Here is a 23,009-nt window from a genome sequence, read left to right as displayed (position 1 = left end):
GCACAATAAAATGGAAATCTGGAGGGGGTCCTACATTTGATTTTTTGGGCAGGAGGAGCTTCAAAGCAAAACTTAACCATGGGTTGACTTCCGTGAGAGAGCTATTCTTTAAATACCTATTGCCTGTTATATCAGGCTGTGAGCAATTTCAAGAAGTGTATGTTTGCTTGTGAGTTTAGGATTACACCATTCATCAGAAGAAGTGGACTCGCCAAAGCTTATGCCATGTTAATTTGTTAAGCCTTTTAAGGTGCCACAGGAGTCTTTATTTGTTAAAAGAATAATTCTGGAACACTAAACCTGTCTGCATATGGAGAAAGATACAGATTCCTTGTTAGAAAAGCTGGTGTGTCCTGCCTCTTCAGCTTCATGTTAAAAACACAAACGAGGCAAAGTTAAAGAGAAAGGGCAGTGCCAGTTACTGCTACCAAGCCTCCTCATCTATGGATCCATGATTGGCAGTTCCTTGTCCTGTTAAGGGTCACCATCTGGACCCCATATTGCCAAGAAGTAGGTAAGAGGAATGTGCAAAGGGAGCAACAGTGACGGCGGCTATTGGACTTGTTAGAATCAACATAGGAAACTGCCTTAAACGTTGTCAGAGTATTAGTCCATATCGCCCAGGATTGTCTTCTGTTAATAGGCAATGGCTTTTCAGGGTCTGAGGCAGAGATCCTTCGATAATTTTCACTGGAGATGCCAGGGACTGTCAGGATGCAGGATTGGGACCTTGGCACTTCAGATGATGAGGAGGAGATCATTTTCCCAGAGTTGTGTGAAGAGGGGGAGGGAGAACTCTCAGAGATAGTGTTGCCCAGCAGCAGTGGCCTTGGAACTCCGTCAGACACAGATATAGACTCTTCTCAGGAATTTCCCATGCTAGCCCCCCTTCCCCAGTCAGAGCAGTTAGAACAAGAAGGAGGGGGATTCAACTCCCTCAACAGCCAGAGAAAAGCCCGCCTGATGGGCATGACGTTCACCCCCCTCTCTCCCCAATCCCAGAGGTAAAATCATCAGAAGAGGAGGGGGCAGAGCCTCCACCTTCACCATGAACCCGGAGAAAACAAAAACGAGCAAAGAGGAGGGGTGGGGAAGAGAGCACTCTAAGGCGGAGTGAGAGAATTTGCGCCAGAAGGTCCCCTTTATAAGGATAAGGGGGGGGCAGGAATTCCTTGTTCTGTCAACTCTCTTGCATGTCGCTGGACACGTGTACTGTGTTCCTTCATGAGAAGGCGCAGCCTCTGTTTGGATATTACCCTAATAAAGACTGAACTGCTTTCACAACCTGGTCTGGTTACTGAGTCCAGTCCTGGACACGACAGATTAACAGAACCACTTACTTCACCCTCAATGCTCCCACCGCTTGAAAGTGACAAGATGGAGAAGGGGGCAGGGGGAACAAATCCCACTTCTGAGACAGAAGAAGTGAGACGGCTGAGGACTAATGTGGCGGATCTACAGGCAGATGTTCAAACCTTGTTAGCAGCTGTCAGAACTCTGAAGACTGACAACCAGACCTTGAAAACCACGGTAGATCAGATGCGAGCAGCCCCTCCGGCCGCTGTGGTGAAGATTCCTATAGGATTACCACCAAAATATGCGGGACAGAGTGAGCAGCTCTCTACTTTCGTGGCTCAATGTGAATTGTATTTGGACATCAGAAATGCAGAGTTTCCTAGTGATGTGGCCAAAGTGACCTTCGTGATCAGTCTCTTAGAAGGAGAAGCTGCCAAATGGGTGCCTCCGTACCTGGTCAGAAAGGATGGCCTTCTGGGAAGATATAGAGAATTTATGCGAGCCATGACTGAGATGTTCCAGGACCCTCAAAGGGCGGAGACGGTGGCCAGGCAGTTGGGCGCCTTGAAACAAGGGAAAGGCACTGTGTCAGAGTACATTAACGCCTTTAAAATTCTGTCCCAGGAAACTGGTTATAATGATGCAGCTTTGATGTTCATGTATAGGCGTGGACTGAGTTCTGAAGTCCTGGATGACTTGGCTAGAACTACCCCCCAAATAATTTGCCTGGACTGATTCGGCTGTGCCTGCAGATCGATCATTGGTTGGAAGGAAGGCGCCTGGAAAAGAAACAGGAGATCCAGAGATACTCAGTTTCAGCATCTCGCAGCAAGACCCTTTCAACCCCAGGAACATCAGGCAACGCGACCGAAGGACATGGGGGGGCTAGGCCGAAGTTGTCGGAAGAAGAAAAGGAGAGGCGTCGTAAAGAACGTTTATGCTTCTATTGTTCAAAGCCGGGCCACGTGGCTAGAGATTGTGGACTAAAAGGGGGAAAAACAGAGCTGGCGGGAAACTAACGAACCCAGTCCATGCACAGGCCTGTGGACTGAGGGCTACGTTGTACAAAGGGCCTCTGGTGGCCAATCCTCCTTCAAAAGGAGTTTTGGTACTACCAATTCGGATTATAACTTCCAAAGGAGTGATGTTTAACTCCACAGCCTTAATTGACAGTGGAGCAACCACAAATTTCATTGATGCAGAGTTAGCAAAGCGTTATGGAATTTCCCAATGGAAATTAGACACCCCCTTGCCGGTGGAGACCATAGACGGGAGGCCCCTGAAAGGAGGGGGGGTAACGCGAGCCACGAAGGAATTGAAACTGCAAATCCCGGGGCATGAAGAGTTCATTTCGCTGTATGTAACAGACCTTTCGAACTTTGATGTGATCCTAGGAATGCCCTGGCTAGTCAAGCATGACCCGAAGATAAGGTGGAAGGACGCTGTGGTGTGGTTCACTTCTCAGTATTTCCAGGAAAACTGTCAGGCAGAAGAAACCACTGCTGGCAGGAGCAGTGCAGGAAGCCAAGCAAGTAACCCTTCCCTCGAAGTATGGGGAATTTAGAGATGTGTTCGATGAAAAAGAGGCAGAGATGCTACCCCCCCCACCGTCCTTATGACTGTGCCATTGATTTAATACCGGGGGCCAGCATCCCATCGGGAAGAATCTACTCTCTCACAGAGAAAGAGACAGAGGCCCTGAAGGAATTTCTGGAGAAAAACCTGAAGCGAGGTTTTATATGTCCCTCGCAGTCCCCCGCTGGAGCGCCCTTGTTTGTGAAGAAGAAAGGGGGGGAGTTGAGGCCCTGTAATGACTACCGTGCATTAAATCAAATCACTATTTCCAACAGCTATCCGCTGCCTCTGATTTCGGAGTTGTTAGACCGACTGCGCTCTGCAAAGATCTTCACTAAACTGGACTTAAGAGGAGCATACAATTTGATCAGAATGAAGGAGGGACACGAATGGAAAACAGGGTTTTTGACCTCTTACGGTCAATTTGAATATTTGGTGATGCCATTCGGACTTTGTGGAAGTCCAGGCGTGTTTCAGAAGTTCATGAACGAAGTGTTTAGAGACCTCCTGGATAAGTATGTGATTTGCTACTTAGATGATATTTTGGTGTTTTCAAAGAACCAAGAAGACCATGATCAGCATGTGAAAACTGTGTTGGAAAGACTGAGAGAGAACCATTTGTATGCTAAGTTAGAGAAATGTGGGTTTGACCTATCGTCTTTGGACTTTCTTGGATATCGCATCTCAGCAGAAGGAGTGGAAATGGACCCAGAAAAAGTGAGTTGTATATTGGATTGGGGGCAACCAGCCACTAAAAAGGATGTACAACGTTTTTTGGGATTTGCCAACTACTACAGAAAGTTCATTCCAGGCTTTTCCAAGTTAACAGCCCCTCTCACTGACTGTTTAAGGGGAAATTGACAACCAACCCCAGTATGTTGTTCCACCAGAGAAGCTGATGTTGGGATCATGTCAACCTTCTTGGGAAGAGGAGCTCAGAAAGGCACAAAAGGAGGATCCATGCATGCAACAGTATCTCCAGGAGATGGAACAGAACCAGGGCTCAGAGGTAAACTTCCATTGGAAAGATGGGCTGTTGTGGTTTAAAGCTGCCAGATATGTGCCGAAGGGGGACCTAAGACTCAGGATCCTGCGTCAATGTCATGACACTATCACAGCAGGCACTTTGGCATCTTTAAGACCATACAGAATGTAGCCAAGGACTTTTGGTGGCCTCAAATGCGCAGAGACATTGAGAATTATGTAAAATCCTGTGCTGTCTGTATGCAGGCGAAGACAGACACGGGAAGACCCGCAGGACTGTTGGAGCCCCTCCCTACTCCGAACGAACCCTGGCAGGATTTATCCATGGATTTTATAACTGATTTGCCGAAGTCCCAAGGCATGACAGCCATATTGGTCATCGTGGATTCTCTTACCAAGATGGCACATTTCCTCCCTTGCCCAATGGCCTTAGAGGCTAAAGAAACAGCCAAGTTGTTCATAAAAGAAATTTACCGGTTACATGGGTTGCCAAACAGCTTAGTCTCAGACCGGGGAACCCAGTTCACAGCTAAGTTTTGGAGAGCAGTTTGGAAGCAGTTGCAGACGGAGCTGAAACTTTCTTCTGCTCATCATCCCCAGACGGACCGGCAGACGGAGAGACTGAATGCCGTGTTAGAGAGGTATTTACGTTGTTATGTTTCTTATCAACAGAATGACTGGGTTTCCTATTTGCATTTTGCAGAGTTCGCCTATAATAATTCTGTGCATACCAGCAGTGGGCAGACGCCCTTCTTTGCTAATCATGGGTTCCATCCCAAAGCCTTCCCTAGTAGTGCAGCAAGTGTGCTTGTGCCAGCAGCAGGGGAATTTCTGCAGGAATTACAGGCCGTGCAGCAGGTGCTTAAACAGCAACTAAACGATGCCAAACTGGAGTATAAACGAATTGCTGATCAACATCGAAGAGAGGGCCCCCCCCTCCAACCAGGAGACCAGGTGTGGTTGTCCACTCGCTTCCTCCAGATGCCGGGCAAGTGTAGAAAGCTGCAGGATAAGAGATTGGGGCCTTTCCAAGTGGAGGCACAAATCAATCCCGTGGCTTATAGACTGAAGTTGCCAGCTACCTTCAAAATACATCCTGTGTTTCATCGCTCCTTGCTAACGAAAGCAGCCCCTCCCAGCGATTTACGACCAGTGGAAGTCCCGGGGCCACCCATTCTAGTAAATGGACAACCAGAGTTTGAGGTGGAACAGATTCTTGATTCCAGAAGGAGGCATAATCAATTACAGTATTTAATTCACTGGAAGGGGTATGGGCCAGCTGACAGATCTTGGGAAAATGAGAGGGATGTGCATGCCCCAGATTTAGTGAAAGAATTCCATCAACGGTTTCCCCATCGCCCTAAGCCGACAGGTGGGAGGGGGGCACAGCATGAGAGAGGGGATGGTGTCAGGATGCAGGATTGGGACCCTGGCACTTCAGAGGATGAGGAGATCATTTTCCCAGAGTTGTGTGAAGAGGGGGAGGGAAAACTCTCAGAGATAGTGTTGCCCAGCAGCAGTGGCCTTGGAACTCCGTCAGACACAGATATAGACTCTTCTCAGGAATTTCCCAAACTAGCCCCCCTTCCCCAGTCAGAGCAGTTAGAACAAGAAGGAGGGGGGATTCAACTCCCTCAACAGCCAGAGAAAAGCCCGCCTGATGGGCATGACGTTCACCCCCCTCTCTCCCCAATCCCAGAGGTAAAATCATCAGAAGAGGAGGGGGCAGAGCCTCCACCTTCACCATGAACCCGGAGAAAACAAAAACGAGCAAAGAGGAGGGGTGGGGAAGAGAGCACTCTAAGGCGGAGTGAGAGAATTTGCGCCAGAAGGTCCCCTTTATAAGGATAGGGGGGGGCAGGAATTCCTTGTTCTGTCAACTCTCTTGCATGTCGCTGGACACGTGTACTGTGTTCCTTCATGAGAAGGCGCAGCCTCTGTTTGGATATTATCCTAATAAAGACTGAACTGCTTTCACAACCTGGTCTGGTTACTGAGTCCAGTCCTGGACACGACAGGGACTGAACTGAAGACAGTCTGCATGCAAAGCATGTGCTCTATCACTGAGCGATGGTCCTTCTCTATAACCACCATCACCTGTTACTCCTCAAAATGGAGACCCTGCACATGATAGTGCAAAGGGTGATGTAGAAGGTCTGATAAAGAAGGGGTTGAGGGTTGAGGTGGTGAGGCTGAAGTGGAGTTTCCAAAATCAGTCTTGTCAACATCCATCAGAGTTCCAGTGTTCACTGCAACTAACAAATAGTCCACAAGCAGTCTCCTCCTACTTTCACAGGCAGGGTTGTGCATGTGCTTTGAAACACCACGTAGTGCAGACAATTGCACTGGAACTGTAGCTATTCAACAACAACAAAAAACTACTACTCTGTGATGGAAGAAGATGAAACTGCAGACAGAGGAAAGGGTAGTTGTGGAACGGGCTCTTTTTATCTGTGGTCTTGAGATTAGCCTCTCTCCCTCTCATTTGTGTAAGCTGCAAGTGGGGAGTCTTTGGCTGGCATGTGATGGGAAAGTCTCAGCTCCTCTCTGTCTCAATTAGCTTTGCTAATTCATATTGGCATGTTTGATCTCTTTGGTGAGAAATGAAAGGGGCATCTGCCAGCTGTGGTTACAATCAGAGCCTGGTCATTCTTGATTGAAGGGACTTGCTGGAAAACGGCATTCATCCTCCCTCCCTCCCTCCCTCTCCCCCCCCTCTGTGTGTGTGTGTGTGTGTGTGAGAGAGAGAGAGAGAGAGAGAGAAACATTACCAGTCTCTTGTCCATGTCAACGATGTACAACATGACAGAGTTGGGTGGGGTAGGGAGAGAAGGAAAGTTATCTGCACGAGCTCATTCTGTGCTTGATTAGAAGACAAAATTGGAACTGGAATGTGCTCTGCTGCTAAACGGAGCCTGAGATAGTAAAAGACAAATGGCACTTGGTTTATTTTCTGGTTTTCATTGCCCTGTGGGTAGAAGTTTGGAGGAAAGGCTCAACTTTAGAACTTGCTCTTGTCTTGAGCTTCCTTAAATCATAGGGGCTTACATCATTCTGTGTCCGGTGCATCCAAGCATATTTGTTGCACTATGAAACTGATCAAACCAGTATGGAGCAACAGCTTTTATAACTACCTGCTGTGAAGACAGTAGACTGTCATGGGTCCGAAAGCGAGCCGGAGATGGAGGAAGATTGGGATCCTGGGGAAGGCCCTAGTGGTCAGCACAGGGAGGGGGCTGAAACTGGAGAAGATGTCAGTTGTCTGGCCAGTAACAGCCCCCCTCTGAGTCTGTAGGGCAGGAGTTCCCAAACTGTGGTCCGTGGACCACGAATGGTCCGCAAGTTTCATTCAGGTAGTTTGCCACGTATCCACATTAAATAATTGATTTTGATCCCGGTCTGTATCTGTATTGGAATGGTTTTAAAGATTTTTTTAAATGTTATGTTTTTAAAGATGTTCTTAGATATGTAATTTTTAGTGTTATCACTTCTTGTTTGCCACCCTGGCCTCCCTTTGGGAGGAAGGGGAGGCAATAATAATAATATTGTTTCTATTGCTTCTTTTATTTTTTATATTTTATTGTATGACAAATTGAATTCTGTGGAATTCAAATTGTAATAGTATAAACTAAACTGTTAAGAAATAAAGGAAGCAATAAAAATACAATTAAAATCATACAGCATCTAGCACAGCACATTACAATTGCTGCAAGAGGCAAAAAAATCATTAAGTGATCCACCAAGAAAATTAGCAATTTTCAAGTGGTTTGTGGCAAATAAAGCTTGGGAACCACTGCTGTAGGGAAACATTTTAATCTTCCTGGCCGTTCAGTTGCTGGAGTTTTCTTTGTCCTTCACTCAGAAGGGTGACTTAACAATATGAAATTTGCTAAATTATAGCATCATGGGTACCTTTATTTGGTAAAGACATAGTTGTGGTCTCTGAGCCAATGCAGAGTGCAAAACAGTTGCTCTGCACTAACTCAGTTTCTGAATAAAGTACAGAGGTCAAGTAGTGGCAATCTTCTTTCCACTTCAGACTCTTAACCAAGTATACTATAAGTGAGTGCTGCAAGCACATTTTGGGGCCATTCCTAACAATTGTGAAGTGCATCTGCATCATGACTGCCCCCATAGCCATGCCCCAAGAGAAATCCAGAGTCACGCCACTGGGATTTGTGTTTTTAACATGCTGCTTAAAAACATCACCTTAAAAACACAGACATTCAAAACAAGCCAACTACTAATAAAATCTCATAACTATGTTTATGAGCCATGACTACAATCCTGTGCATAGTACCTGACAGTAAGCACTATTGAATTCAGTATTGGTTCTATAAAACACATATGGCTAATACGTTATTTGCTGCTGAGCAACAGATGTCACAATATGCTTTGTCTGTTACCAAATCATAAGAGAGGCACTCATAGGTTCTTTTCCAAGTATCTTGGTAGTGTTGGCTTTTCCTTCACATTAGGAGCTCTCATCTTTGAAGAATCTCCTTCCTCTTAGTTAAGTTTCCTACCAAGGAAGAAGTAGTGGAGATTTCTCCTGCCCCTGCATTCAGGTCTCCACTGCAGGATGTTGTCGGTGTATTTTTTTCACCAGTGGAAGCATGAACCTCAGAATGTGCTTTCCACTTTCTAATAATAAATCTATTTATGGTGAATCGGTGAGAATGGTGGACTGAACACAATTCAAAGGAAAATATCAGAATTCTGCAGGAGAACCACTGTTGAAACCACTCTAGACCCTGGTATAATAGTTGATTAAAAAAACCTGCCAGTTTAAGACCAGGGTTAAGGCTATCACATGTTGGCTCAAGCCGGTCCTCTTTCATACCCACTCTTTTAAGCAGTTTGACATTGTTTCTTTTTGTCTAAATTTCATATAAAAATAGGACGGGGTAGCCATATTAATCCGTAGTATTAGGGGAAAAAACCCTAAAGAGTCTGTAGGACTTTAAACACTAACTGTATTAATTTTTTTAAAGCATAAGCTTTCTTAGGGCAGCACCTTCTTCCTCAGATTCATTAGTGAAGAATCAGGCAGGGTAGATATATTGTGTTGCACACACCCCAGTCTCTTAAGCATTGTGAGACTTCCAGGGGTTCCCGCACTTACCTAGGGTTTGATTTCCTTGGAATGAAGGTCGGCAGAGACTGTGGTGTCTTTGTGATATTACGGTTTATTTACGCATGTAGTATATACAACCTGAGCTTACAATGGAGAGGCTCACAGCATTAACACTCCAACAGATATTGCTTCCCCATTTGGTTTCTATTATTTATTTATTTTCTAGGGGAGTCCCCAAAGCCATAGCTTGGAATTCAACATAGAGAACAAGCCTCTCTCTGTCTTTCCAGCTTCCAGCTCCAAATCAGACTAACACACACAGACCACTTCCTGCCCCATCCAGGTGGTAAGGAGGGAGGGTTATCACCATTCCTATGCAGCACATCTGTTCTTGGCCAAACCCTTACACCTGTTAACGGGGCACTTGACAGACTTGGCTGGGACCATTAGCTTATGAAAGGAACTGGTTTGACTACTTCAGCAGGTTTGTCTGCTAACTCCATCTATACAGATTCAAAATAGAGGCTGGAAAGGGGATCCAAAGATATCATCCAGACCAACCCCACAATCCTATAACAATAGTCAGCTTCCTGAACATTCAGTTACAGATCTTAAAGTCATTTAGCTCAGGAACACAAAAGCTTAACTTCAAAACTATCTCAAGACGGTACATGACTCCACTTAGACTAAAAAGAATTTTAAAAAATATTTGATTGATTGTTCCTTTGTTTATTGTAAAATTTGTTATTTAAAACTCAATAAAAATTATATATAAAGTAGGCTCTGGCCTACAATCAATCTTTATTGATACGGTCATAGACCAAAAGACATTTATAAATAAAACTACATACATTTATAATAAAAGGTTACAAAGTTGCAGTCATGTTAAAACAGTAAAACAATAAAACAACAAGGAAAACAGTTACAGTTGGGTGGCGGAAGCTTCTGAAAGGATAGATGCCTTCCGAATTGATTGAGCCGCAAAAATAAATTTAGCAACTGACAAGATAGTATCCTTATTAGCTGCTGACAAAAGATGTAAAAGTAAACAGTTAAGCGGTTTGTAGGGGTATTTATTTATGATGGGGGTTATGAATTTGGAGCGAATATCGTCATATAGGGCGCACTCAAAGATGACATGAGAGAGAGTTTCTATGGCGCTGACACCACAAAGGCATAATCGGTTTGCATACGGGATACGTTTAAATCTCCCTTCAAGTAAGGCAGAGATAAGACAGTTAAATCTAGCCTTTGTAAAGGCTAGACGATATTTGGGGATCGTAAGAGTTTCCAGATAAGGGGCACTGAGCATAGGCACAAAGCTCAGACCAAAGTGAATAGGAGAGCAGGTCGAGGTGGCTGCAGTTATGGAGCGTTGGAAGTCCATATCGTTGATACGAGTCCGGATAGAATGTTTAACTGTCTCTGGAGCGAGGGACATCAGATGTTCAATTGAGAGGCCAATACTTGCAAGGTAATTTGTAAACGTACGGGCCCATTTCGAGGTAAAAGAGTCTTCCCAGAGTAAAGGGAGATAGCCAGTAGATTTTTCATAAGACATTTTAAACCAGAAATTTAGGGCGGCCAACCACGCTTGAGACTCAAGTGAGACTAGGCCAGATTCTAACCTAAGGACCGCCGCAGGAACGCACCTGGGAACGCCAAAAATTTGTCTGAGAAACAAGGAGAGAACTGCCTCCGCAGAAGAATTGAAGGCACCAATCCATAAAGGTACCCCGTAGAGAAGTTGAGAAATAGTTTTGGATCTAAAAACCTTTAGGGCTGCCGGAATGTATTGTCCTCCTTTAGTGAAGAAGAACCTTCGAATACCACTGGCTAAGTTGCGAGCAGTAGAAATAGCCCCTCGGATATGGGGATTCCAGGACAGAGAGGAATGAAAAAGTATACCAAGGTATTTGAAATGAGAAACCTGTTCTATGTTATGGGTATTAATTGTCCATGCGTGAGCAGGAGAGTGCTTGGCAAAAGCTAAGATCTTAGTTTTGGAAAAGTTTATAGATAGTTTGTTATCATGACAGAAACTCATAAAAGCTTTAGTTAGGCGTTTGAGTCCTACTTTAGAAACAGAAAGGAGAACAGCGTCATCTGCATACAATAACAAGGGACAATGCAGAAAAATAAAGTAGGCTCTGGCCTACAAAAGCGTATGCTATAATAAAAACAGTAATTAAAGTCCCACAGACTATTTGTTGCTATTTTTCAGCAGAGAGACACCCCCCAACTGTGACAAAATGGTTATTATCCGTATAACATGTATTGAAGATTTTATTTATATTTAATATTATGGAAGCTCTTGACTTGCCTAGATCAGTTGTTGTTACAGCTTTTGAAGTCTGCTGGGCCCAGCTGAGGCCTTGCAGTCTGTTGCTCCAAAGAAAGTGGGTGGAGCCAGGGTTAAGGACCAAGTCACTTTGTGCGGGCTATAAGCCCTTTAAGGCAGGGTAGAAATTCTTAATAAACAAAACTGCACACCAACACTGGCGAACGGGAACAGAGCTCGAAAGAGTCATGGAAATTGTAATATGACACAACAGAGAGATGGGGCAACCCTTTGCTGTAGCTGCTGTCGTAACTGAGTCCACCATGTGAGCCTGTCAATACTGCCTGTCACTGGCTGCCCTGGTGTGTGTGTGTGTGCTGAGCCCCCCTGGGGAAATCTGGGGGGGGGACCTGAGCCCCACAGCCCCCCTGAATTTTACGCCTATGTTCAGAATCAGTCTGGGTGATCCAGACTGAAGATGGTTAAAAGCCTTAACTTAAAGGCCCTCCTGTAGGGAAAAAAGAGGTTCTGAAAGTAATGTCTTATGGTTTATAAGCAAATAGTCCAGAATGGATGGACTCAAAAGGCAATCAGCAAAAAGTTATCTAAAGAGCATTAAATTGATAATACGTTGAATTTCTGCTGACCCCAAGGGTGGACATTAGTATATTGGCTTCATCCAAAGCAGCCTTTGCCAACTTCATGCCCTCCAGATGTTTTGGACCACAACTTCCATCAGCCCCAGCCAACCCAAAACATCTGGAGAGCATGAGGCTGGCAAAGGCTGCTCATCAGTAGCCAAGCGCACTTGGTTTCACTCTGGACCTTGACCTTTGTCCTACATTTCTATTTCTAGTCTTAACTAAGGTTCCCTTGACTGTATCTCAAAAAACTGCACCCTGTATCTAGGTCTCATTTCTTATTTTATGCTTCAAAGGCAAATCACTTTACAAACAAGAAAAGCAATCCCTAGTGGAGCAAGATCGTAGCCTTAGATGAATTATTCTGACAGGCAAGAAATGGACAATAGTGAAATTAGATTCTGCAGTGAATCCTAGTCTGCTGGTCTTCTGAAACAACTCAAAGGCGTATTATAGTTTGTTACTTTTTAGGGAGGACAAAGAATGGAAAAAGCTTCATTTGTACTGTGTGTACTGCATACTGAATCTATTTTCATAATACCAAGAAATGGTATTTCCTTGTATACATTTTGTACGGTTTGGAGTCATTCTCTGGCAACTTGCTTTGAAGGTTTGATGGATGGGGAGTTTATGAATGAAGGTTTCAGGGAAATATTGTGGATTATGCCTTTTTGGAGTGTTTGGGTAGGAAGTACTGGCTTAAGAGCAAGCATGGAAAGGAACATAAACAAGCAAATGTTTGTCTAATCCACTGCAGCATAACTAGAGCAAACATACTCTGAAGAAGTCTCCCTGGGCTCTCTCCTCTTGCACGTGTTGAAAGTGGGTCAAGGAGACATTGCAGATGTCCCAGGAGCAACATTTTCTTCAATTTTATAACTAATCACCTTTCCCACTCCCTGGAGCTTTCTTAATATTGACTGGCTTATATGGGAGGATGCATTTGTATTTGCTGTGAAACAAATCCGTGACTGCATAAACATACATTTGCCACAATTCCAATCTCATAACATATAGGAATATATAGGAATGCCTTCCCATATTCCCTCAGCCCTGTTGTTATAATGGCTCAGGTATGTAGATATGTTGTCTACTTACAGCTCACAACTCTGAGTTAAGACCCTGTAACCTAATATTTCAAACACTTCTTCGGGTTCTTGCTGCCACCACAGATAACATGTATCTGAATTACCCTTAATGTCAGCAATGAAGAGGCGTGTGTGTGTGAAAACAAACAATATTTATTTACAGAACAGAAGTATTTAAAAAGAAGCAAGTTCACTTGTTCATAAGCATGTGGTTTCATAAATTCTCTCAAGGTCTTATACTTAAGTTACTGTATGTTATGTAAATACTTTAAAGTCCTACCTGGCCTACCCACTCTAATATTCCTACACTATCTCCACCCTCTCATCAACTAAATCCAAAATAATGAACCAAGCTGACCCTAAACCCTCTATCATTAACCATCCCATACGGTCAATCCCAATCAACCCAGCTCTGCTACACACTCAAAAAAACCTCTCACTCCCAGTCACTCTGCCAATCACCACACAGCACACTCCAACATTCTACTCATTCATTCCGTCCTCCCAACAATCACCACTTACCTAAAACGTACTAATACAAACCTCTTACCGTGTGTGTGTGTGTGTATATATATATACACATACACACACAACAGCATGAAACATTAACAAATTGTACAGGACGTCACAGACTCACATCCAGGCACTAACCAGACACAGAGCTACTTAGCTTCAACAAGGTGGTGGTGTCATATTCCTTCAGACCATACCCTGGGACACTCTGTTCTTAGGCAGTGTTTATTAGTACAATGCTGCTAACTTTCCTGCATGCTGGATGAGTGCTTTCGTTTCTGAACAAGAAAGTGGGAGGTGAGGAGATTATTGTTGGAAGATGTGCTGCATACTTTCTGTACTGTCCCCATGGGTGATATAGAATATTGCTAATGAAAAGATAACTGTCCATTGTTGTGCTTCTGAATGAATGGGTGAAAGTGTGGTAGGTGCAGACATCAGTACAAGACCAATTGATGTGTAGTGGGGACCCAACCTATGCCCTTACTGCAGCCACGGCAAGAATAATGCATGTGCTGTGTTTACATCACACACCCACTTAATTGAGAGGGGGCATGGTTTTGCAAGAAGGGGCTAGGGTATTTTAGGGAAAGTGCAAGGATAGTTCTGGAAGAGACTGATAAAAAAAGAGCCTTTGGTCTTAAGTGCTGTCAGCCCCACTCTTTGCTTTTTCAAAGGCTTTTTATCCAGGACAAGGCAGCATTGTATCTTTTGGCTCGCCATGTGCCAAAACTAACAAACCTCGCAAAATGCTAACGCAAATAGCTAAAAAGTGGCTTATAAAATGGTTCAACACCAGATATGGAAAATCAAGGAGAGCCCTGTCATGTCCCCACCCTGCTAACACTCCACCTTTAGCAGAGGGAGACGTAGGGTTTACCTTTCTTCCACCTCCGCTTATAACAAAGCTGCTATTTGAGACTCTGCCTATTTCCCTCACCCCTTGTTATAACTATTCAGATTCCCCAGTCTAGCCTGTGCAACTTTATTGCTCTCAAAGATAACAGCCCTGAGTTGGTCTTCTGTAATCTACCATTACTTTCTCAGGTACTTCACTGCCACCGTTGATACTGTTGCCCCCTTGTACTCCTGTTACAGCTGGCCAGGAACCAGGCATGTTTTTAATGTACATACAATTTTATTTATTTAACAGATGTTCTTAAGCAAGATTGGTTACATTTCAAGTTCTCAAGCATGTGGTTTCTAGATGTGTTATTTACTTATAGTTTCAATAGTCTTTACTATATTGCCGATTGATATCAACTTTCCTATAACCCTCTGCAGCCCCCTCACACCCACACATGCTCCAGCCCTCTCTATCCCAGCCAACGTCAAACCCTAACTACCAGTAAATTGTCAACTCTTTCAATTATATCAGTCATTCAGGGGGCATGGCAAACTGCACTCTGAGATGGTTGCTTAGAGTGTGGGCTCTGTGCCTGATCACCCCTTTATTTGGCTTCTACCCTATTCATAAGTGGATTTAATTGATTTTGGAAGTATATCCCTTTAGGGGATATCTTCAGGGAGTTAACTGGCACAGGACCGAGCTCTCACGGAGAAATTTCTGACTAAATCAGTCATTTCTAATTTGAGGCCTACTTCTGAGGGCGAACCAAGTAAAATGGCGTCTAAACCTTCTGAGCCTGGAAGATCGGAAGATACAGCAGCTCTCATTCAAAGGGAATTTACTACCCAATTTTTACAGCAAAAGCGAGATCTCAGGAGAATGGGCAGCCACTCTAAAACCTATTGAGACTAAACTGGTGTCTTTGGATAGTAAAACCAAAGAAGTGGAAACAGCAGCAGCAGAAGCTGCAGATATGAGTATTCAAAATGCAGAGCTGATTTTTAAACTAAAAAAGTCTACAGTGGATCTCCAACTTGCAGATTTGGAGGACAGGGGACGTAGACAGAATCTTCACTTACATGGGATTCCTGAAGATTCGGAAGGCTTGGAAATGTGATTTTTTTTCTCCTCTCATGGTGGGCAGAGCTCTTTCCAGATTGGGAGATAACACCATGGGACATTGAAAGAGCTCATTGTACTCTATACCCAAAACCTACTGGTGCAATTAAGCCCTGGGATGTAGTAATTTGTTTCGCATACCACCACTCTAAAGAGGAATTTTTGCGATGAGCCCACTCTTTATCGGACCTGACTTATAAGGACTCCCCAATACTTGTTCTTCAGGACCTCAACAGTGATACTTTGTGGCAGCGACACCTCCTTTGCCCTGCGATGAAGAAACTGCAGGAAGCAAAGATCCTTTATAGGTGGGGTTTTCCATTCCGCTTGATGGTAATGGTAGATGGAATCATGCATACAGCAGTCACCAGGCAGGAAGCAGCACATATTTTACTTCTTTTGAATCTTAAGCTGCCATGGAGTGAAGAACAGGAGATGGATGGAGACAATCTTGGGGATCCTTCCCCTGAACAATGGACCACTGTCTCAAGTCGCCCACCGTTGAAAAAACGTCATCAGACCCCGAGAGATTTGGATCTGCAATCTTCTACATCCCATAATCTTTGCTCTCAAAATTGCTAATGAACGTGGATATCACCAGCATTTCCTCTGTTGATTACTGTCTGGAGAGTTGTGTTTTTCATCCGGTACTAAGGTTTATGGGGTGGGGGAACATTCTGTGTGGGTTCAGTAATTGTTCTTGAGCTCTTTTCTCACCTCTTCATGTTTCACCTTTAGGCTTATATTACGCTTACTAATGTTGAGATGAGCATTATTCTCTTCTTTGGTTGGTTGGGTAGTTCATATATGTGATACTTTATATTTGTGGCGGTGTCAGGTTATAAGCAGTGTTTGAGTGGCATCCCCCCCCCATTTTCTTTTTCAGACAGAGGGCCACCTACCAGCAGAGGCTTTAGTTTCCTCTGCAGAATCCCTTTTCGGGTTCTCAGTGTTATGGCTGGTTGTCTGAAATGGTTATGGTTGGGTTTTAATTTGTGGTTATTGTTTTTGATTGTTTTTTGGATGGAACTATTGAAGGGAGAGGAGTGGATTTGCTGTGGTTTCAGATGGGAAATGTCAGGGACATATGTGGATTAGATCCAGTTTAAACTTTTCTTGCTGTGTGACATTATTAATTACTATCTGGGTTCTTAATGGGAGATAGTCATAGGGGAGACTTCACACTTATGTCCTGGAATGTGAGGGGACTTGGTGATCTAATTAAATGTCAGAGAGTGCCAGATGTTATTAGAAAATACTGTCCAAGTGTCATCTGCCTCCAGGAGACGCATCATGCTTCTCAACAGATGCATCTTTGGGGGCATAAGTACTTTGGTGACCAGTCCTCTGCACCTGGAACCTGCAACTTGAGAGGGGTGGCAATACTTTTTGCAGCAACCCTCCCTTTCAAGGTTCTGGCAATTACCCCTGAGGGTAGATATGTATTCATTAAGGGATCTTTGGTATCCAGAATCTTCACTTTTGCTTCCATCTACAGCCCTAATTCCCAGCAGTGGTCTTTTCTTCATCAGGTTCTTCATTTGTTGGAAAGGTTTAAGGAGGGAGAAACCATGATTGGTGGAGATCTTAATATGTGTCATAGGGAGGGCCATGATTGGGTGGGGATAGCCGCATTTGTATTCTTACTTTGTAGTGTCCCAAATCCGTCAAATTGTTCCTATGTTGTTTTCTGACCACGCAAAGTTGTGGATAGGTATGGAAGCAGGAGAGTCCCCCCCCCTTGCGTTAAGTATCTTACCTCTTTCCCCCACATTGCAGACTCTTTGGAATCACTTACCTAACCCATTTACTAAATGCTCTATGGGACTCTGGTGTAAATGGCAACGCAAATTCCTTTTCTTACCGTCTCCCCAGACTCCTCTTCCTTTTGTTCCTACTGTTCAAGCCATGGATAGGGAAGCCCTTTCAGATCTGCTTACTCAAGTTGGTCTATCTCAGTTAAGTGATTTCTTCTTGCAGAGCATTCTCCTTTCGGAGCAACAATTAATGGAACGGTTGCAGGAATTTAGGATTAATTGGTTACATGTACGCCAAATTAGCTCTTTCATTGCATGTCCCAAGGTTAGGACATGGGGGTCTAGGCCTTTTAAACCGCTGGAAAAGCCACTATGTAAATTCAGGGGCACAAGTAGGGTGATGGTCTCTAGACTGTATCCTTATTGGTAAATGCACAATGTTCCCCCTTTGGGATTCTCTGTGATGTGTGGGAAGTGGACATGGGAATGGAATTGGATCCTTCTTGGTGGCATACAGTGTGATCTTTGCTCCCCCTCTGATCGGTCTCTGCCAATGTTTGGAAGAACACATTAAAAATTATCCACCTGTGTTTTTTAACCCCAGTGAGATTGACCCATATTATTCAATTAGGTTCTCCCTTATGTTGGCGGGGCTGTTGGACCGGGGCACTTATTATCATATGATTTGGAATTGTCAGTATATTTTTGAGTTTTGGCGTGCAGTCATTAGAGAAATTAGTTTAAATATTGGACAGGAAGTTACTATAGATGCAAGATTGTGTCTGCTCTCTATCTTTGTTGGCTCTAATTCAGAGTTACCATATAAGGAGTTAATCATTTATTTGCTAACAGCACCACAGTTAACTATAACCCAGGGCTGGAAAGATGCCTCTTTGGTTTCATTGGACACTTGGTTTCGAAAATCCCTTTTCCTCACAGTTTCTGAAAAACGAACTTATCGCCTCAAGGAGCTAAAAGGCCTAGTGGACCCTATGGACTTGGCTGCCATATGGTGGCCTTTTATGACTTATGTGGAAAGACAAACACATGGATGGACAGTTCCAACAAAATATGTCTTTATTTGGTTTTCCTGAAGTCCAGTAATCAGCGCTCCTCTCTTCTTTTTAATATTAGATATTCTACTTTCTTTTCCCTTTCTATCCTCATAGATATACTTGGTGTTATATGTCTATAATCGGTATCCCTCTGTGTTGTTAACAATATCAGTTCGATTTTGTTCCATCTGTTTAGCTGAGATTTATGTTGTTTTATATTTACTGTGTTCAAAAATTCTCTTTTGTCTCTTACGTAATCTGTATTGTAAGAGATTTTGAATAAAATTTGTTAAATATATATATATATAAAATATCAGTCATTCCACATTCACCCAGCCAATCACGCACAGCACTCACCAACATTCCATACTCTCATTATCCCCTCCCAGCTCTCACTACTTACCATACTCAACACAATAAAATCTTACTTACCATAAAAATCAGACTACATCCACAACAATTGTTTACATAGGAATATGGAACATCACATCCTCCCCCCACCCCCAGTATATTAGCTACAGTTCAGGCTTTTGTTAGGTTACATGTGCCCTAAACCTTTTATAAGTTACAGAACCTTTTATTAGGCAGAGGTGAAGTGAGAGGAGGGTGGTGATGAAGGGAAGGAGACCAGATAGGTGGTCTCTGTTAAGGTGCTCTGCAAAGCATTACAAAGAGCTGCTGGGTGATCTTGGGGCTTTCCCCATGGAAGATTTTTATGGCATGATGATTCAGCCCACCTGATGCTGCAAGCCACACCAAGATTGTGCCAATCCCAGGATAGCCTATATCAGGAGCCATCAATTGTGGCTTGGTCCAAACAGGTCTATGGTGTTGATCAAAGAATTATGTCTGTGGGATTGCATTTATGGATGGACACCACACACATGCATCTGAAGACTGCACCACACATATGCATCTGGAGTGTGATGAAAGGCTCTCAGCCTCATGGTAGAATGATGCAGACTCTAGCCCATCTTCCCTGGAGCAGAGTACTTTAGTTATCTGCATAAAGAGGTGCTCCAAGCTTGGCTTCAGTACAGGATGGGTGGGTTGGGGACAGGGAACAATAGCAAGGAAAAGGTTGACATAAAGTAGAGATAAACCACTTTGAGAAGGTTTTCCCCCCTTAAAGGTAGGATAGAAATATCTTAAATAAATACATGATAACATTATTGTTGTTGTTGTTGATGATGATGATGATATTATAAAGGTGCAGAAAGAAGCATCTATGGCCAGAAGGGGGTAGGATTGCAGAGTAGCTTACAAGGTGCTCATTTTACATGAAATCCCATCCCTTGCATAGGGAGCCCCATAGGACAGACCCAGGATGAAGTGCAGTCTGCATAAGTCATTCCTCCAGTATGCACCTGATAATACTAGCGTTGTTGAGTTGAAGTGGTATGTTTCTTTGTGTGTACACATGATCAGTCTGTCTGCAAATATATCTGAAATGGAGGTATTCTAAGGAAACCTTAGTAGTGTTCTTCATCATGCCCATTATTGTTCTTATCAGAGATGCTTTGCTGTTCTTTTTTCATTAAATCAGGCAGTGCCTTCCTACAGCACAACAGTGAGGCATGTGTGCACATTTACACCTGGTATAAATTGCATTCTCTCTAGTTGGGGGAATTAAAGAGTATATATTTCTTTTTTATTTCTCCTCCCCCCCTTCAGGTGGCAGCCAAGGCTGGAGTTTATGAGATCCTGAATCAGCTGGGTTTTGCTGAATTTGAGAAGCTTGAAGACAAACCACTGTCCCAGATTCGCTACCGCTGGCAGGAGCAGAGCCGAAGCTTGCTGCCATTCCGGGGAGAATTCATTTAGGATCTAGTAATTACTAAGGGTCTATGAGAATTGCAGTGTTTCCCATGTGGACATATCACCTTCTCTCTTTGCTTTTCTGGGTGGGTTTTTTTTAAAAAAACAACAACAGACATTTTATAAATATATATAAATAATATGGAAAAGTATGCCTTAAGGGAGGACTATGATTTAAAGAAGAAAAAGTTAAACTTCCTTGAAGACTTTTTTATAGGGTTCTTTCAGACACAATAAAAATAAATTAAGATAACTTTAGACAAGAGTCAATGGAAATGCTGTGTATTTTCCCTGAACATTTTATAACATACCTACCAAAAAAAAAAATCTAGGTGCTGTACAAGACTTTTTCACAGGTCTTTTTCAAAGACTTTTTCACAGGTCCAGTGTATACCGACAGGTTGTGTGCACATATTCAGAAATATATGCATAGTACTGCTATGTTTGGAACCATTTAGTAGATCGTTCAGGATTGTTTATTATTTCTTCCACTTGAATCTCTTTACATTTTATTATGAATATTTCAATTCATATGATACACTTTTTAAATGGTGCAAAGAGCCACTACTGTTAGAGGGTTATCCTGGGCAAAGAATGGGAGAAGTCCACAGTGATGATTCCTCTGCACATCACTCCCATTGAACACACAAGTGGATGCTGTGATGGAGAAAACTCCTAAATGCCTGAGATAGCATGTGTGGTGCTTGTCTCCTCTAATGATTGATGAGTGCAGCAGAAGTGTGCTGTGCTCATATGTCTTCTCTCATTTTTGATCAGGGATGGGAAACCTGTGGCTCTCCAGATGTTGCTGGACTACAACGCCTGTCTATTAGTCATGCTGGCTGAGGCTGACAGGAGTTGGAGTCCAATTGCAATTGGCCACAAGTTACCCCTTCCCTAGTTTAGATAAAGACTAAACCAGCCATCAGGTTACAAACCGGTACCAGGTACTACAAAAATCTGGAGAGAGGGGCTGCTTTTCATAACGGAAGAACTCTGATACACTAGGTTTGGTAGAAGGAAGTGAAAGAGTGTTGTAAGTACAGCTGCAAGCACAGCTGCTTTTGTGGTTCTGAGGACCAGGGTCAGTAAAGTCCTGCTGGTGCTGGTGCAGATTGGGGCTAGTGGGTTAGAAGAGCCCTGATTTGTAAAACTCCAGGTCTGTGCATCCAGAAATAAAGGAATGGGTCAAACTATTGTAAACAATCCATCCTTTTGTCAAATAAAAACAGTTTTAGGCAGGGCACGAGTAAATGCCAATGAAATCAAGAACCTGATATCTGGAAATGTAGTAGGAGACACATGAAGTTACCTGATAGTGAGTCAGATCATTGGCCCATCTAGCTCAGTGTTGTCTATACTGACTGGTAGCAGCTCTCCAAGGTTTCAGGCAGAAGTCTCTTTCCAGCTGGACCTGGAGACACTAGGGATTGAACCTAGGACTGCATGCAAAGTAGCTGCTCTGCCACTGAACTGCAGTCCTTGTAACATAAAAAAGAAGCAAAAGTTACTCTCAAATAAAGGAGCTACCCATAATGAGACAAGAAATTTAGAACAATCAGTAAGGTCAGAATGCGAAGAGCCCTGTGTGCACAGTTAGGCACATTTTTATGCATTCTGGTACACTTTAGTTCTCCTGTTCCAATGACTGAGCCTTGTGTTTTACTTAGGGACTGTTCCAGAGAGGGCTGCACAAATGCTGAAGTAGGAACAGCGCCCCCCCCCAGCATAGCCAATGGGCAGGAATGATGGGCTATAGCCCAGCAACATCTGGAGAGCCACAAGTTCTCCACCCCTGTTACAGAATGTAACACAGGTCCCTTCTTTCAAAAACCTTACTTCTATTGCAGTCCATGGTACATACCTTTAAAAATGTAACTTCTTTGGCCAGGTGATCCAAATTGTGCAGCTTAAATGAACAAATTTGCATAATTTCTTCTGTGTTTTCAAATTTTAGTTTGGCTTTGCTAGCCCTGATCAGAGAGCCAGTGTGGTGGTGTAGTGGTTAAGGTGTTGGACTACAACCAGGGAGACCAGGGTTCAAATCCCCACACAGCCATGAAGGTCACTGGGTGACCTTGGGCCAGTCACTGCCTCTCAGCCTCAGAGGAAGGCAATGGTAAACCCCCTCTGAATACTGCTTACCATAAAAACCCTATTCATAGGGTCGCCCAGAAGTCGGGATTGACTTGAAGGCAGTCCATTTCATTTTTCAGCCCTGATCAATGGTAAGAACCTATGTCGTCAAGGATAAGAATTTAAGTAGGGTGTTCAATTCCGCCTGCAACTTCTGAAAATCTTATTTTCTCTAGCTTTAAGAATTTTTAAAAGTTTTCCAAGATGCTTCAAATAATACCTTTGCACCCATAAGAACCAGAAACTTTTTTAAAAAATAAAGGGAAATTTCCAGGAAGCTGCATTCTGTGCACTCTACTTTTTCTGTGAACCCACAGCCCTGCATTTATCTCCTCTGTGTGCATGTCTCTCTTTAATCTCTTGCTTTTTAATCCTTGTATCAGAGATGGGGAAGTTGTGGTCCTTCCAATGTTGGTGAACTACAGTTCGCATCATCCTTGACCGTTAACCTTGTTGGCTCAGACTGATGTCAGTTGGAGTCTCACAACAACTGGAGGGCCATAGGTCCCCACCAGCCTTTGCCAATACAAATAATGCCAACTGTGCTGCAATTAGTACATAGATCAGAAAGGAAAGCTGGAACTTTTTTTTTAAGCGTTATGAATCTGGAGAATTAAATTTTTATTTGTATGGCCATAGGCTATTAAACAATGGGCTCCTGCTGGGAGGAAGGGTGGGATATAAATCCAATAATAAATAAAAATAAATAAACAATACAAAACATACAACAATAACATTTCAAGCAATACATGAACGGAAAGTAAGAATAAAAAGCCTAGGATTAGCATAAAAGGAAAAAGAAGATATATCAATCATCAT

At 43.3% G+C, this 23,009-nt stretch overlaps 2 protein-coding genes across 6 annotated transcripts in view; both read left to right on the top strand.

The window, feature by feature from the left end:
- PALD1 (phosphatase domain containing paladin 1) overlaps positions 1 to 21,753 on the top strand; it is a 195,678-nt gene extending 173,925 nt beyond the window's left edge. For 4 of the 5 annotated variants that reach the window (XM_061635274.1, XM_061635276.1, XM_061635272.1 and 1 more), the window contains one exon: positions 19,911 to 21,753. In XM_061635274.1, coding sequence (XP_061491258.1) covers positions 19,911 to 20,060 — 150 coding nt within the window. In that variant the 3' untranslated portion in view covers positions 20,061 to 21,753. The remainder of the gene's footprint in view (positions 1 to 19,910) is intronic. The other variant, XM_061635273.1, reaches the window with a different exon arrangement.
- On the top strand, positions 3,832 to 15,422 carry LOC133388595 (uncharacterized). Its single transcript, XM_061634563.1, has 4 exons — positions 3,832 to 3,880; positions 4,289 to 4,622; positions 4,920 to 5,227; positions 15,052 to 15,422. The coding sequence occupies exons 1-4, from the start codon at positions 3,832 to 3,834 to the stop codon at positions 15,420 to 15,422; spliced, it is 1,062 nt and encodes a 353-aa protein (XP_061490547.1).
- Positions 21,754 to 23,009: the final 1,256 nt, after the last annotated feature.

This window comes from Rhineura floridana, chromosome 7 (assembly GCF_030035675.1).
Source record: "Rhineura floridana isolate rRhiFlo1 chromosome 7, rRhiFlo1.hap2, whole genome shotgun sequence".
NCBI classification, from domain to species: domain Eukaryota; kingdom Metazoa; phylum Chordata; class Lepidosauria; order Squamata; family Rhineuridae; genus Rhineura; species Rhineura floridana.
Note: the sequence above shows the minus strand (reverse complement) of the source record. Positions and strands in the feature narration are given on the sequence as shown.

Coding starts and splice junctions, on each gene's coding strand:
- LOC133388595 (XM_061634563.1), top strand. CDS start 3,832: ATGCATGCAACAGTATCTCCAGGAGATGGAACAGAACCAGGGCTCAGA. Junction 4,623..4,919: donor CCCTTCTTTGCTAATCATGG/GTTCCATCCCAA, acceptor CGTGGCTTATAG/ACTGAAGTTGCCAGCTACCT. Junction 5,228..15,051: donor CCATCGCCCTAAGCCGACAG/GTGGGAGGGGGG, acceptor TTCTAATTTGAG/GCCTACTTCTGAGGGCGAAC.